At 43.8% G+C, this 16,993-nt stretch overlaps 1 protein-coding gene across 1 annotated transcript; it reads left to right on the top strand.

Moving 5' to 3' along the window:
• The first annotated feature begins 144 nt into the window (after nucleotides 1-144).
• Nucleotides 145-16,016, top strand: LOC118326418 (DNA polymerase theta-like). Its single transcript, XM_035659408.1, has 35 exons — nucleotides 145-875; nucleotides 1,016-1,106; nucleotides 1,193-1,641; nucleotides 1,738-1,961; nucleotides 2,300-2,476; nucleotides 2,564-2,694; nucleotides 2,776-2,932; nucleotides 3,031-3,142; nucleotides 3,232-3,433; nucleotides 3,552-3,693; nucleotides 3,786-3,932; nucleotides 4,034-4,246; nucleotides 4,342-4,484; nucleotides 4,601-4,790; nucleotides 5,028-5,170; nucleotides 5,351-5,544; nucleotides 5,774-5,898; nucleotides 6,007-6,250; nucleotides 6,937-8,542; nucleotides 8,648-10,238; nucleotides 10,421-10,561; nucleotides 10,646-10,848; nucleotides 11,044-11,251; nucleotides 11,359-11,552; nucleotides 11,638-11,766; nucleotides 11,850-12,024; nucleotides 12,196-12,319; nucleotides 12,839-12,939; nucleotides 13,036-13,118; nucleotides 13,214-13,315; nucleotides 13,407-13,518; nucleotides 13,974-14,098; nucleotides 14,230-14,365; nucleotides 14,483-14,589; nucleotides 14,935-16,016. Exons 1-35 carry the CDS (start codon nucleotides 805-807, stop codon nucleotides 15,046-15,048), a joined length of 8,406 nt encoding a protein of 2,801 aa, XP_035515301.1. The 5' UTR covers nucleotides 145-804; the 3' UTR covers nucleotides 15,049-16,016.
• The last annotated feature ends 977 nt before the right edge of the window (nucleotides 16,017-16,993 follow it).

Here is a 16,993-nt window from a genome sequence, read left to right as displayed (position 1 = left end):
GTTCACAGGCACAGGCCCCGCCCATCCTCAGAACCTGGATTTATCAATGAACTTTGGCACTTTATAATCGCTGCTTGTCCTTACACGTTAGGATTCATGATGCATGTGAATAGTTTACTCGTGATAGCGATAAACTCAGTGTATGGTTACATTTTTTTTTACCACGGACGCTTTAAAGTCTGTGTTATATTAAGTTTAAATGGTGACAATAGCTTCATCCATACATACAGTTTACCACACGCAGTTCATATACTCTTTTATCCATGCTCGCTGTATTTAACATTTTAACAGTTTATAATCTGTAGATATAATATAACGCTTATTGCCAATTTACAATAAAATACAACCTTTATTCACCCCATTAAGCACACACAGAGCATCGAGCAAATGTTTTATTTTATGTTTTATTTACAATTAATTAAGAAACATTCAATTCACCCAAACATTTAATAGAAGGGCAGTCTATTTAGTATTATTGATATTAGTATTGCTAATGGTAGTAGTAGTGAATGTAGTGCATGGGAACTTTAGTCCGGAAATTTGTTCCGTCGGACTGTTTTTTGTGGAGCACCGGGGCGGCACTCCGGCGGCTTTTTTGATTTCAGATCGGTTGAGCGCCGGCAGACAGCAAATGTTTCCACTTAACAACCGAAATAATTCAATGTAAGGCGACGCTTGTGTTCGTGTCTCCGCCTCCGTTCATACACATTGTTAAAGAAAGTTTATAAACTCAAACTGATGTCATGTTAATGAACCTACACCTACTCCAGCGTTTGTCAAAAACAACCCCACTTCTTCTTCAGCATGAGCAACTCGGGTCCTCCACTGAAGAGGAAAAGCTACATGGGACAGCACCAGATCAAGAAGAAACAAGGGTAAGTTCACTTAGATCATTTATACTCTTGAATCTTAAGATTCCTCCTGTTGCCTAGAGACATCTTGCAACCTTTGTGACATTTCTCTCGATGAACATCAGTCTCTTACCTCTGATGAACATACATTTCTCTGAGCACAGCTTCCAAGCTCCTGATGAGCCTCCGGACGGAGACAGAGCGCGGCACAAAACCCGTTACCTGTCAGCCAAAACAACCAGATCAGAGGACACGGTAAGCGTAAGAGAGGTTTGTCTTTGTCTTCTGTGCTTCTCCTGTCTCATAGACGACACATGACATGTATTCCTCCCCATCGTTAGGGTGGAGGAGCAGCGTTCCCACTGGGAGAATCCACATTGGCTCTTGATGAAGAGATGCTGCAGGTGTTGGACGCCGTAGACGCCATGAAGCCTGCAGCTGCCGGTTCTTGTGCAGCAGCAGCGAACAGAGATCCACAGCCAGCGCCGGCATCCTCAGCTGTCTTTGCCTTGTCACGGGCTCTTGCGCCAGTTGCAGACAACAAGAGGGAGAGTGACCGAGCACCTCAGCACGCAGGCCAGGGACCCCACAGGGCCCCCAGCACCCAGGAGAGAGTCTGTGGGCGTAATGGTGATTGTGAGAGACCAGGATGGAGAGCTGACTGCAAAGACCTTGCTCAGAGGCTTCTCTTCAGTGAGGACTTGGAGGAAGCGGAGCATGCTCAGAGAGGTCCAGAGATCAATGGGCCATCCTGTCAGGACAACAGTCAGCGAGTAGGCAGCTCCTCCAAGTGAGTCTGTTAACACGCTGTTGTCCAGTTTTTCTTTTTGTTTCGATTATCTGCCTCTTGTACTTTAACACACACATCTTACTTTGTGTGTTTCAGTAGGAAGAAACTTACATCCATCAAAGACAAAAGTGGGTCAGACCTGAACGCTGACCCGCCCCTGGATGTATCCAGGGAATACATCTTGTTCAGCCCCACCCGCCTCGCTGCAGCCATGAAGAAGGCCAAACTGCAGCAGTCACTACAGAATCAGTCCGCCTCCGTGCTCACAGTCCCCAGTGGCTTGGACATCAGCACTCTGACTGACACTTTACCTCAGCCAGGTGAAGTCATCTGTAATTGGTTCCTCTGTGTTTGACTTTTTTTTGAACATGTGACACCTTGTCATGGCTGGATTAACCTGCGTGGGTGCCCCGGGGGAAAAACTGAGCTGCAGGGCCCCGATTAATTCCCCCTTTTCTCACACTCACAGTCACAAACTACAAATACTGGGGTGTACAAATATTGTTTGGTCAATTTGTTTAAACTGTAATTTAGGATGTGAGCATAACACTGAAATAATGAAGATCTTAATATTAGATTTAACCTAACCCTAACCCTAACCCCCAGTTAGATATAATACCAATTGTAAAAGGAGTATTTTATTTGTGCCCTACTGTAGGCATTGCCTTGCACGCTCCCACGGGGCAAAATGAGAAGCTGCTGTTATCCAGTTGGGGCTTACCAAAACCTGTCCTGGAGCGCTACCAGAAACACGGAGTGACTCACATGTTTGAATGGCAGGCTCAGTGTCTCACTGTTGGACAGGTGCTGCAGGGAGGTAACCTGGTGTACTCGGGTAAGACACTGAACGTCTCTCTCCGAAGTGATTCAAGGAGTCAGCCACTGTTAGGTCATTCTCAGCGTTATATTCCTTCTTTTTCAGCCCCAACTAGTGCTGGAAAGACTCTGGTGTCAGAGCTGCTGATGCTGAAGCGTGTGTTGGAGACTAAAAGAAAAGCTCTCTTCATTTTGCCGTTTGTCTCGGTGGCCAAAGAGAAGATGCACTACCTTCAGGTGATATTACAGATGTTATTACAGACATTGTGTTGTTTGTATGAATCTCCATCTAACAGGTTTAATTCTCTGACATTGTAGAGTGTATTTGAAGAGGCAGGAGTTCGGGTGGAGGGATATATGGGCAGCACCTCGGCTGCTGGAGGGTTCACGGCGCTGGATGTGGCTGTTTGCACCATCGAGAAAGCCAATTCTCTTATTAACAGACTGATTGAAGAGGACGGTATGGGTCTACTAGGTAAGATACCAGTGATAATTGTGTGTTTTCTTGAGTTTAAAACGTAACATTAAACATAATATGAGTTTTAAGGTGCGTTGTGTTTGTGCTCCTACTAGGTATGGTGGTGGTGGATGAGTTACATATGGTTGGAGATTCTGGAAGAGGATACCTACTAGAACTGCTCTTAACCAAAATCCGCTACATTGCACAGAAGCAGAACACTACTGGGTTTGTGTCTGTCTACCTTGTAACAGCGAAAGTGTTAAAACATCCTGTTTTTCTGCTACATGTGTTAATCAGCACAACTCTGTCTGCAGGTCTCTCTCTGAGGGTGTACAGATCATAGGCATGAGCGCCACCTTGCCTAACCTCTCCCTCCTGGCTAAGTGGTTAGGCGCAGAGCTTTACCAGACAGACTACAGACCTGTACCCCTGCAGGAGCATCTCAAGGTGGGCTGCAGCATCTACGACAAGAGCCTCTCTGTGGTCCGACAGTTCACTCCTGCGCTCAACATTAAGGTAAAAAATTGTAGATATTATCCAATGTGTGTGTTATTGTGAATGATGCCTACTCTCTCAAGAGCAGCAATGTAATCATGTGCTGTGTGTGTCTGTGTGAATCTACGCTTTAATAAAGGGTGATGATGACCACATTGTGAGCTTGTGCTATGAGACCGTGAAAGAGGGACGCTCTGTGTTGCTCTTCTGCCCCTCGAAGAACTGGTGTGAGAAACTGGCAGACAGCATCGCCAGAGAGTTCTACAACCTCAGACATGCAGGTACTTTGGAAATTACACCTCATCTAGAAATCATTTACTTTTTCTGCATACTGTATTTTATAGTGAAGTCCAACTGTAGCTTATCCTTTCAGGTCGCCAGGACGAAGCAGAGCCTCAGCCAGTGAGTCTGGATCAGGAGGGACTAGTGGATGTGGTAGCCCAGTTAAGGCGAACTCCGGCCGGTTTAGACCCCATTCTCCATCGGACTGTGCCATGGGGGGTGGCCTTCCACCACGCTGGTGAACACACTCACACCACTTGTTAACCACAACAAACTGCAGGCTGAATGGTTCAGTTTTGAGTTTTGAGTGTATGAATAAGATGAACTTTGTCTCTGTAGGTTTGACCTTTGATGAGCGGGATGTCTTGGAGGGAGCTTTTCGTCAGGGCATGGTCCGAGTCCTGGCTGCCACCTCTACTCTCTCCTCAGGGGTTAATCTGCCAGCTCGCAGGGTCATCATTCGAACCCCCACATTCAATGGGCACTTGTTGGACCCGCTCACATACAAACAGATGGCTGGACGAGCAGGGAGAAAAGGAGTAGACACTATAGGTATGAAAAGTGAAAAGGAAAAATGCTGGATTATCAGTTAAAAAGATATTCACTACATCTTCTGGTCTCACGTCCTTTTGTTCATCCTCTTTCAGGTGAGAGTGTGCTGGTGTGTAAGGAGGCGGAGCGTCAGAAAGGTATTAGTCTCCTCAAGGGTGCTCTTCAGCCAATCAGCAGCTGCCTGGTGAGAAGGGAGGGAGAAGGTGTCACCACCAGCATGCTGCGAGCCATCCTAGAGGTATGGCCGTAAATAGATCACTCTACCATTGGCCCTGTGTTAACCTACGTATAACCAACAAAACTGAACTCAACTAATTGTTTTATGTCCCTAATTTGAATCATCCCAACGTGCAGATCATCGTTGGAGGTGTAGCCAGCACTCCACAGGATGTGACGTTATATGCTTCGTGCTCACTGCTGGCTGCCAGTGTGAAATTTGACGGCAAAAAAGGTTCAGGTGAAGAAACCAACAAAGGATCTATTGAGGCCTGTGTTGAATGGCTAATGGACAATGAATTCATCAGCATCCAGAAGGACGGACAAGGTACTGCCACTTTTATATTTTGACATATGATGAACTTTATTAACTTTTTGTAACAAACTAAACCACTGGTACAAAAGTGTTCTTACTTAAATCAATCATTTTAAGAATAATGCATTTTCTGTATTTATGCATCGTATTTCACTTCATTATTATCACATCATATACGTATCACCTTTACCACCTTTCCCATTACAACAACTATACTGCATATCCTCCAATCTGTCTTTGCATATCCAGAGGAGCGGTACTGTCCGACTCAACTTGGTGCTGCCACCCTTTCCTCCTCCCTCTCCCCTCCCGAGGCTGTGGGAGTATTTGCAGATCTCCAGCGGGCCATGAAGGGTTTTGTACTGGAAAATGACTTGCACATTCTCTATCTGGTACACATACACATATCTTGTATTATTACTGTAGATGTCTGCCAACTTGATTCACCTCCTATCATCCCTTAACCCCCTCACCAATACTAAAGCTTAACTCCAAGTTTCCTTTGAACATAAACGGCCGCCAAAGTCCTCTAAAGCACAGTATTTAAAGTTCTATATCCAAATTCTCCTCAGATCACCCCGTTGTACGCAGAGTGGACGACCATTGATTGGTATCAGTTCTTCTGTCTGTGGGAACAGCTCTCGTCGTCGATGAAGAGAGTAGCAGAGCTGGTGGGCGTCCAGGAAGGTTTTCTTGCACGATCTGTTAGCGGGAAACTTGTCGCCAAGACAGAGAAGCAGCGTAGACAGATGGCTATTCATAAAAGGTAATGCACATATTTATGTTAATTACACAAATTATATGTATATAACAGTATTAGCTAATAGTTGCCTCATGTTGTTTTCTGTTGCTGAACCAAAAAGTAGCTGGCAGTTGACAAAGGAACAGAAAATATGAGAATTATAATTATAAACAGATCTAAAAAAATTGCATTTTAGAAATGTTAAGATCATGTGGGACTTTTGTCGTTTACAGTCTCTGTTATCTCTTCACAGGTTTTTCACCACCCTCGTGCTACAGGATCTGGTGAATGAGGTGCCTTTGGGAACAGTGGCGTCCAAATACAACTGCAATCGTGGGCAGTTACAGTCTCTCCAGCAGTCTGCTTCTTCATATGCAGGTACGTGACATGTTACATTTTACAAAAAAACAACACATTAGAAATTCAATGACTCTAGATCATATGCTCAGTTGTGCTGCTGACAGAAACACTCTGCATTCCCTTCAGGTATGGTAACAGTGTTCTGCAAGCGTCTGGGCTGGCACAACATGGAGCTGCTGTTGTCCCAGTACCAGACCAGGCTGAGCTTTGGAGTCCAGAGGGAGCTGGTCGACCTTGTCAGGGTCTCCCTCCTGAATGCAACACGAGCCCGAACATTGTATGCACAAGGCCTCTGTACTGTTGCTGAACTAGCCAGGGCTACTGTAGCTGATGTGGAGAAAGCCTTGAGGAACGCTGTCCCATTTAAGAGGTAGGTGTGTGTGTTCTATTAAGATATAAATGCATATTAAGTGAATGAGGTTTATGGGTAGTAGCTCAGTCAGTAGGAACATCGCCTGGTAACTGGAGGGTTGTCGGTTTCAAGTCCAGCACAGACCACAGTATAGAGTAGGGTGCTGCTACATGGCAGCCCTTGACTTCCCCCATCTCTCCACATTTGCTTGTCTATATGAGTTGGACTTTCAAGATTGTAAACTTGGAAAACAACTCAGATGAACTGGTGCATGAAGCACAGAAGCTGAAAAGATATCATATTAATAATGCAAAATGAATCACATTTAATAGATCAAATTTTTTAACTGATACATATATTTAAATAGACAATATATGTATACACCAATAGGCTCTATTGTTGAACTATCCAACCCACAAAGGGAATTAACAATTCAATAAGTAAACAATGAAAACTTTGAAGAATGTGAGTACAGAGACAATAATACATTAAATATATCAACAATATCAAAAATAGTTGTTGTAGACATTGTTGCATAGACAATGTTGAATACATTTTAAAAAAGATAGAAGCAATACATTCCTGTAAACCCCTCTTAAACCCTTAGCTTGCATATAATGCATGCAACTGTAGCATCAAGCTATAATCTCCCTGAAACATGAGCCCAAATGTAAAGCCAATGTCGTACTGTCTGTCTTCCTCAGCTCTAAGCGTGCAGTGGATGAGAGTGAGGTGGAGGCAGCTGAGAGACGGAGCCTCCGCTGCGTCTGGGTCACCGGTGGCCGGGCGCTGACAGAACAGGAAGCCGCTGTCGAGATCGTGTCTGAGGCAAGGCTCCTCCTTCAGGAAGACCTGGCACAGTTAGGAGTTCAGTGGGATCCGACAGCACTTCCTCCCGGGGCTCCTGCTGTGAACAGCCCTGATGACCACCACAGCGGGGACTCAGACACCTCATCTACCTCATGTCTCAGCTCTCATGAAGCACAGATGGACCACATTAAAAATCACCGAGATGGAGTCAAGAAAGGTGAGGGCAGAGATATTGGCAGGCGTGGAAAGGAGAATAAGGAACAATCTAAACACAAGGATGAAAGGATGAAAATGGAGAAAGCAGAAGGAGAAGCCAGGAGAGCGCAAGGGAAGTCCAAGCCTGAAATCACGGTAGTAATCAGAAAATTGGAGGAGCACAGAAAGCAAGACAGGACAGTGCCAGAAATCAGACAAACTGCAACGGAAGTGCAAGTAGAAAGAAGCAAAGAAACAAAAAAAGATGAGACAAATAAAAATATATTAATGGCCAAAGAAACAGAAGAGCTACATGAAAAAAGGCAAAAGCACACAACTTCGAAGCAAGGAGGGGAAGAGTGCAAAAAAGCAGAGCCAAAAGAAGGAGAGACGAGTAGAAGGTCCGTCTCAATCAGATCAGAGCGTCATCAGTCAAATCATCCTGTTCCTGAGAGGAGTCTGACACAGGAATTGGCTGAGATTGTATCCAGCCCCCTGCCTCAACCGATGCCACATCCTCAGCCCTCTCCTTCCCCAATGCCTCCTCCTCGGTTTAGAGCTCCAGTATGTCGAGTAGAAGAACAACGCAGCACCCCTACAAGGATGTCAAAGGGAGATGGTACCACAGGGATTGTTGCCTCACCTGTGCAGCCAGGTAGACTGAAACACTCAAGGGCCTTAAGCAAAGTCCTCCACTCCATACAGACTGAAAAAAGCCTACCGGATAATTTAGGTAATGCACAGACGTCACACTTAAAACCCACAGAAGTAAAAAATTCAGCACCTGCAGGCCAGGTGCCTACAGCTCTTGGCCCAGTGCAAGGAACCCCTCCCAGTGTTTCTGCACCGACAAATGCAGATATGCAAGACTCTCCTCTATCTGTCTCTCCTGCCTCTGTTCCTTTATTCTCTCCTGAGGCCAAGCGAAGAAAGATAGATGGCGGAGAAGTAGATACGTTTTCATCTCCCGAGCTGTACGCAGGAGAAGAGAGAGATGAAGAAGTTGAGGGAGCTGTTAAAAAGGGAGAAGAGAGTTTTGGGGACAGCTTTGAACTGGACACTCAGACAGAAAGAATCATTGTTCAACAGGCATGCCAACACAGAGATGGTAACGATAAAGGTATTAAACAGTCAGTAGAAACAGTAATTGTAAGAGAGGAGGAAACGGTAGAAGCGGTTGTAGAGCTGGATAAGAACACAAATGAGGGAGGTAACAGGCTTAAAGCACCTGCAGATGCAAATCCCAGATTCAATATTTCTCTGACGGACAGCCAAATGGAGCTCATCCTTAACACCAGCCACCAGGTGAGTGATCTGAACCATCCTTTATGAACTGAATATAAACGTCAAACATACAGACAAATAGTTTGCCTCTTGAAAATCAAAAGCTATGATGTTGTTTTTTTACAGATGTCTCCTGGCCCAGGTGGTGCTAATGTTGTTAAAGATAAAGATGAAGGTAGTGATGAAGATAAGGCACTTGACGACGATCAGGCTGCCTCTGAGAGTGTCAACAGAAGCAGCAGCTTCCTGTTCGACAGCCTGTATGATATCTCTCTGCTGGCTGGTCTGAGCCCCCACCAGATCCTTGACAAATCAGACGAAGAGGAATCTGTTGGTCGGGAGCTCAGAGACAAGTGCCCCCTTCCACCAACACAGGCGCGAAGACGCAGCGAGCTTCTCGCCAATCAGGAGGCGGAGCAGCAGGAGGTATTCCAATGGAGCGAGTCCTCTTTCAACTTGTCCGAATGGGGCGACTCACTGTTGGTGGGCGAACACTTTCTGGAGAGGCAGAGCTTGCTTAAACACACAGAGAGGACTCAAAAAGTGCATAAAGCTCAGCAACCAAACGCTGACAATGCTGTGGCTGAGGAGCAGCTGTCAGAACCACAACCAGAACCCAGTCAGACACAGCCACAACCCACCACTGTAACTACTATCACAAATAAAAATGAAAAGGATAAAGCCAGTCAAGGTCATACACACAAAATTAAACAGCGTAGTAATGCACAAAATGACAATAAAGCAGGTGGGAGACAGGAAACGATGAATGAAGAGGGTGAAAATGGGAAGCAAGTAGAGAAGAAAATAAATACAAGGGAGGAAATGAGTGCCGTTTTAAAACACCCACATGTTCAAAACGCACCTGAAAGCACTTTTCATTGCAGCCCTGGTTTACAAGAGATCTTTGACCTCTGGCCTAGTATGTCTGACCAGTCCTGGCAAAACACCACAACAGGCCACAGAGCCACTCATGCTCTCATAAATGCTGCAGCAGAGGTTCCAGCTCTACCTCCGCCATCAGCACAGGTGGACACAAAAGGGGAAAAGCCAAATGCGCAGGTTGCTGCTGCTGAGAGTCATTCACGGGAGGAGCACGCCTCAAGAGATGAGGATGTAACAGAGAGACCAGGCTCTTCTGGTGATCTTATTCCCCCAACTCAGGAAACGCCACCTGTCACACCCAGAGTAAAACTGACCACCTCATCTGTCCAATCGCCTCTCACCGCTCAGCCGCTTAGCAGGTCGACTCCCTCGACCCTCCCGCCACAGAAACCAACTATCACAAAATGTCCTAAGTCTCGCTCAGGGCGCAACGATCCACTATCAGAAGGTGTCGCTCACATTAAACAGTCTCATTCTACATTGAAGACTCTGCATGTTCCACACTCAAGTTCAAAAACAAGACCCCAACTACACACCGACCAGAATCTTGGCCCTCCCCGAGACCCTCCATCCTCCCCCCGGCCGGCGCCTCCTTCTGACGTAGAATCGCCTGTGACTGACGAAGGCTTCACTCTCCAGCTGTCCCAGGATGCATCACTCTGTTCCAGCAACTCTGGGACCTTCTCTATCATAGACGTGGCGAGTGACAGGCGCCTCTTCAGCACTTTCATTAATGAGTGGAAAACAAAGGAGCGGTACTCTCTGGCTTTGGCCTGTGAAAAGAGGGAGCACAGACAGCAGCCTGAGGAGGAAATAGGAGGGAAACATAAGAGAGGTAAGTGATAAATATGCACGAAAGTGACACAGTAAAATGTGATATGAATTGTTGCCATGTGCTAACCCACAGATTGACACCATCTGTTAAATGCACAGAAGTCTCCTTTCTTCCATTACCAGAACATAAGCATAGCCTGTATTGTATGCACTCTCCTCATCTATGCACATTTTTCTGTGCAGCGTCAGCAGCTCATCATAAGCTGAACAGGGTCAACGGTTTTCCAGTAAGAGACAGTGATGGACTGATGTTGATTGGACTGTCTGTCTGCTGGGGAGCAAGAGATGCGTACTACATATCTCTGCAGCAAGAGCAGAGCAAAGGTATAGACGCACACAGGAATGCATGTATACACAAGCTCACTCCTGGAGCGTTTCCTTAGTTCAGCTTGTCTGTTGCCCCCTCAGGTCTGAGCTCCAGTCTGGCGCCTCCTCCACTGGATCATGATTTGCCTGTAAGTGAGAGGCTGGCGGAGGTGAAGGCCTGTCTGAGCAGGCCATCGGCTGGTCATAGAGGAGGCGTGGTCGTCACGTATGACATCATCCAGGTGTACAAAATGCTAGTCCTGAGCTGCGGCATCAGCTTGGAGGGAAACTGTGAGGATCCCAAGGTGAGGCAATCATTTTATGTTTCATTTCAAGCCTCTTAGTGATATTTCATAATATTGAAAGTGACACTGGAAGGCAGCAATGCATGCATCAGTGTTCCCTGGGATTGTCTCATTTTTGTACAAAAACTTTGCAATCAGAATAATGTGAATGGTTCTATAACCCCATAACCATCCCATATAATCCCAATCCCATAGGTTGCGTGCTGGCTAGTGGACCCTGGCAGTGAGGAGAGGACTCTACCCAACATGGTGACTGTCTACTGTCCTGAAGAACTACCTCTGCTGGACGGACTTGGGAATGCGCACGCACACTGTCCTCGTGTAAGGGCGGCGACCAAGAGCGTGCTCGTTCACGCCGTCATGAACCATCTCACTGGACTGCTAGAGAAAGACGGCATGCTCGGTATGAACAGCAAAGACACTGTTGCTCTATTCATATAATATTTCAACCTGTTTGTGAACATGGTAGCAACGTTACCATTGTTACAATGTTTTTTGCGCATGTGTCAGACTTATTCAGGAGCAATGAGATGCCTTCCCAGGTTTGTTTGGCTCTGTTGGAATTGAACGGAGTGGGCTTCAGCGTGGAAGAGTGCGAAAGACAAAAACATGTGATGCAGGCCAAACTCACAGCACTGGAATCTCAGGCTTACAACTTGGCTGGACACAGCTTCTCCCTCACCAGCATCGATGACATAGCGCAGGTCTGATGCACCTTCTTTATGTGAACTACAAAAAAAGCATAAAAAGACCAAACTTGTGTGTTCTCACATGCACGCTGTCCTGTAGGTGTTGTTCTTAGAGCTCCATCTGCCTCCAAACGGCGATGTGGGCGGATTGAAAAGTAAGAAGACTCTCGGCTACACCAGGAGAGGCGGTGGCAGAGTACGACTTGGAAAGCAGTTCAGCACCACCAAGGTGAAACCACATTGCAATCACATGAACTTCTTGCTACTAATACTGTTCACTATGTTTAAACTGAATTGTGATGGTGTCGGCAGGATGTTCTGGAGAAGCTTCGCCCCCTGCACCCTTTGCCAGGCGTGATTCTGGAGTGGAGGCGGATCACTAACGCCTTGACTAAAGTGGTGTTCCCACTGCAGAGGGAGAAGAAATACCACCCTACACTGACCATGGACAGAATATACCCCATCGCCCAGACACACACAGCCACAGGTAAAACACACAGATAACACAAACACATTAAAAACTCTTGTCTTTGCCGTATATATTGTGTTTTCATGTAGACACACCTCGATGTCAGTGGTAAATTCGTATTATTGTGCAAAACTATTTTATTTGAAGTGAATATAAAGCATGCAGTGACCCAGCTCATTCTGTTGTCAGGTAGAGTGAGCTTCACTGAGCCCAACATACAGAATGTGCCCAAAGACTTTGAGATTCAAATGCCCACGGTGGTGGGTGAGAGCCCACCTTCGCAAGACAGCCGTCACATGACCACCAAACCAGGGTAAGTCAACGCCCTTCTGGGTCAAAGTTCAATGCACTCTATGAGCATATGGCTCTCCAAGTTGCCTAAAAACTAAGTTCATTCATGCTCATTAAAGCACACCAGCTCTTTGTGATACATTTTACATTACACCCAGCTACTTTACAGTGTGTAGCTATTTAAACACTTCAGTATTATTTTGTATATTAAAATACTCAGTTGTTGAGCTAGGAAAATTTGGATTAGATCATATTTCATTATGCAAAAGTTTAATATTTCAATATCAAAGTTAATTTAGCAATGTTGGTTTTTGACAGATTTTTAAAATTAAATCACAGCCTACAGTAGAAACTCAGATTATTATACAAAACACACAAGTGCCAATTATTAAAGCCAGATGATGAGTCAGTAGGTACTTGGAAGTGAAAAATAAACTTGATGCATAATGTTACATGCTAATTTTGTGGGTTTTCTCCAAAGTTGACAAGGCTTGATGTATGGTAAGAATTCAATGATGGAATAAGTTTGTCCTTGTTACAGAACGAGGAGACGTTCTGTGGTGCCTTCAGTTGCAGCCGGCAGCGCAGAACAAGGCCAGGCCTTCTCTGTCAGCATGAGACATGCCTTCGTACCTTTTTCAGGTTACTATGATGATATTGTTGCTTTGTGTGGGGTGATCGCCGTTTCTGTCTTGGGCTGTTTTATCTTCAGCTGTGTCCTCCTGTGCTGTACTGTAGGTGGGATGATATTGGCAGCTGATTATTCCCAGCTGGAGTTGAGAGTGTTGGCTCACCTGTCCAGGGACCAACGCCTTCTGCAGGTCAGTGGCTTAGACGCACAGCGAATAGCAAGAAAACATCATATAACTAACATGAATGAAAAAGGTAAATAAATGATGAAACTGTTTGTCACCAGGTGCTGAATGGTGGAGCAGACGTGTTTCGCTGCATCGCCGCTGAGTGGAAAAGTGTCGACCCAGAGTCTGTCAACGACAACCTCAGACAACAGGCAAAACAGGTACAACCATGCAGGAAAGAGAAGATAACATGGACACACTTGCATTCTCACTGCTAAGCTCACCGATGTGCACATGTATTGGTCTTTTCAGATTTGCTATGGCATTATCTATGGGATGGGAGCCAAGTCTTTGGGGGAGCAAATGGGAGTGGAGGAGAACGACGCAGCTTGCTACATAGAGAGTTTCAAGGCCAGATACAAAGGTACACACTTGTACTTACTTCACTCCTTATATTCTGGATCTAAACTATTGTTTGGGCGTATATGTAAGTTTATGGCTCTACATACACAAGCAATTTTTCAAAATGTAACTATATGTATTGTTTTAAATTTTACTGTGGACATATATCAAAGTTGTGAATGTATATGTATGTATAAGTAAAATTGTGTAAGAGGGTGCAAGTAAGGGACGGCTCAATAACACATGTCCAATAACGCAACCTTGAAGTATCTGCCGATACTACCAATACTTTTCCCTCCCATAAACAACTAAGCTGTTAATAATACATTTGTGTTACGCTTTGCTTAACCTAGTAGTTAGTATCATGCTCACACTATGAAACAAACAAACAATTCTCTAGTACTGGTAAGACCAATTGAATTAGTGCCCACACAAATGGATAAAGTCCATTTGACCTGTCCTGTCTTGTGATTTCAGGGATCAATGCTTTTCTTAAAGAAACTGTGAAGAACTGTATAAAGAACGGTTATGTTCAGACTCTGATGGGCCGTAGGAGATACCTACCTGGGATCACTAACAGCAATACGCACGCCAAAGGACACGTAAGCATGATTGTCCATCAGAAGTTGCCTGAATATTTTTGTAAGCTGTGCAATGGAAATTTCATGTGGTTCTTTTGATTTATTCCCTATTTCATAGCTTTTTCTGTCTCTCTCTCTCTTCCTCCATTCAGGCAGAGCGTCAGGCAGTAAACACAACCGTACAGGGTTCAGCAGCAGACATTGTTAAACTTGCCACTGTGAACATTCAGAAACAACTCAGAAAAACATATCCTGCAGCTCCACTCTCTCACCAGCACACACAAGCAGGTGACTTAATCTTAACCTCTTCCCATTCTTTAAAAACACGCAGAAAGAGATAACCACTGTATCGTTTCAAACGTAATTAATCATGCCTGATGATATCAAATGGTGTCCATTACACAGCCAGTAATCACCGCAGGGCTGGGAAGTCTAAACTCGGAGGAGCCTACTTTGTCCTGCAGCTGCATGATGAGCTCATCTATGAAACCACAGAGGGAGACCTCATACAGGTATGAAAATTAGCATGGTGGTAGCATTTGGTAAATATGTTTAGTTTACAGAAAGCTTAAGATTTAAAACAGTGTATGTGAGGTTTTCATCGGAGTGATTTTTTTTCTAGGCCGACAAAGTAGGTTAGTTACAGACAGGCGTGATATGATCGCTTGAATTTGAGACATTCAATTAACGCTGAAAACTGACACCTCTGTTTACAGTAATTGATAGACCTGTGATAGGAGATAACAAATACAGGTTTTTTGATGGATTTCTACTTTTATGTAGTGCATTGTGGAGAAACCGCAGAACACATTCTGAAAAAGACCACACATATACATAATTCTTTGTCTTTCTATCAGGTTGCTCAGATAGTCAAGAGGGAGATGGAGTCTGCAGTAAAACTGTATGTAAAGCTTAAGGCCAAAGTCAAGATGGGACCCAGCTGGGGCAACTTACAGGACCTAGATATATAATGCCAATGTTTTAATGTTTTGATGTTTGATATTGAAATGAAATGCAGTTTATGGTTTAAGGTTCTTTAATACATCAATATTATAATTTGTACTAAAATAAATATATTTTTTTAATCACTACATTAATAATGAAATGTAAGAAACTCACAGCCTATGACTGCACTATGTGCTCTAAATGAACTATCAAAATGTATTTATAATTCTGTTTTTCAGTGTACAGTGTAACAAATTATACATTTGTCATGAGATTTTAACACAAGATGATATTCAATGTTATATAATAAGATGAAACGTTTTTTTCCCCTCTATTTTGAAAGCATGTGGCTGCAACAATTTTTTCCATTATCGATTAATGTGCTGATTGTTTTGTCAATTAACAGTTTAATTTTTAAAAAAACACTGATAAAATGCCCAACAGAGCTCAATGTGATGGTACAAAGATATTCAATTTACAATGATATTTGCCAAAGGAAATCAGCGAATCATCTCATGTGAAAGGCTCGAACTGGAGAATGTTTGGCATTTTCTCACAATTTTTGCTTGAAAAAAAGGCTGAAACGATTAATCGATTATCAAAATAGTTGCCCATTATTTTCCTGGTGATCGACTAATCGTTTCAGCTCTACTATGATCCATTTAAAATAAAGACACGGAGCAGCTTTAGTCTTGAGGACATCCTGAAATCTCACATTTTATTGGACCGTTGGTTGATTGGTTGTCTGTCACAAGAACATACATCATTATCATTGTCACTCGTTAACGTTTTATTTTACACTTATGACATTCACTGCACAAGAAGTGTTGTCAGTATGATAGACATTTTCTGTGCAATGCGAAAATCACCACCTCTGGTTATGGGGAGAAAAATAAATGTCGTCCAAGAAGCATTTTGTGTGTGTGACTTTAGTCGTAATTATTTTGAAGACATATATGATGACCTGTTAGTGCTGTGCAGGTGGACCTCAATAACCTCAATACAAAAAGTAAGATTTTTAAATGATTCCATTCAATATTGCCAATATAACCAATGTAGACTATTTCAATGACCCTCTTCACAACCCTTAACTTGAACTTAATAAAAGGGCGATTTACACCCCTGGATAAACACCTTTTAGGGTGACTTTTGCTCATTACTGATTCACAATTAACCGGTGCACCATGACTCAACAGAGTTCATCAACACAGGCTCAGTTTGACACAAAAAAAGAGTAACAAGTAAATAAATACATGTCATGGACACATCCATAAACAAATACAACAAATAAATCATTAACAGCTTTTGATGAACAAGACTTTTTTTCTTCTTTAAAAAAAAAAAAAAAATGTTTTAAAACAGTAGGAGTGTGATCGCAGATGTTGGTACAGATGTCAAAAAAGGCCTTTTGTGTGTGAAACAGCCGTTGAACTCATGCCACTACTTAATCTAATGGACATATTGTTTATCCAAAAGGTGTTAACTTGTGTCAGTGCTGTCATTACACAGAGTAATGTGATGAAATGACTGTTGATGCTCATCAATAGGACAGTGATGTTGACGTGAATCACCCTGTGATGAAGCCCATCAAGACGCTGCTGCTGTGTGTTGCTCTTTAATGTTTGGGTACTACCCATACCCCATGATATAAATGTGTTTTTATGAGGCAGCAAGAATTACCATAAAAGAGAACAATCATCTGCACACACAATGATAATCAGTATCTTTGGTGGTTTTCGCCGTTGTCCACTGACCTTTTTGCACCTCTAAATTATACAACAAATATTGGCTTCAGTCGTTTATACAAGGGGAGATGACCAACAACTGGCAAATTCTGTGGTTGGCAATTTCAAAGCCAATGAGAGGACTCTGAAGAAGAAGTAATGCCTTCCAACTACAAATCCACCACACTGTCCCCTTTAGGGCCGAGCGGACTCATACAGAAATTAGACTAATGTGTTGGGAGTATGC

The sequence above is a fragment of the Morone saxatilis genome, unplaced genomic scaffold, assembly GCF_004916995.1.
Source record: "Morone saxatilis isolate NCDOM2014 unplaced genomic scaffold, NCSU_SB_2.0 Contig17, whole genome shotgun sequence".
In the NCBI taxonomy this organism is placed as follows: Eukaryota; Metazoa; Chordata; class Actinopteri; family Moronidae; genus Morone; species Morone saxatilis.
This window is presented reverse-complemented; position numbering and strand designations above follow the sequence as displayed.

Excerpts from the sequence above, each read along its gene's own strand:
- LOC118326418 (XM_035659408.1), top strand. The coding sequence starts at position 805 with ATGAGCAACTCGGGTCCTCCACTGAAGAGGAAAAGCTACATGGGACAG. Across the intron at positions 5,545-5,773 it reads CAGATGGCTATTCATAAAAG|GTTTTTCACCACCCTCGTGC; the intron begins GTAATGCACATA and ends ATCTCTTCACAG. Across the intron at positions 12,025-12,195 it reads CCAGACACACACAGCCACAG|GTAGAGTGAGCTTCACTGAG; the intron begins GTAAAACACACA and ends TTCTGTTGTCAG.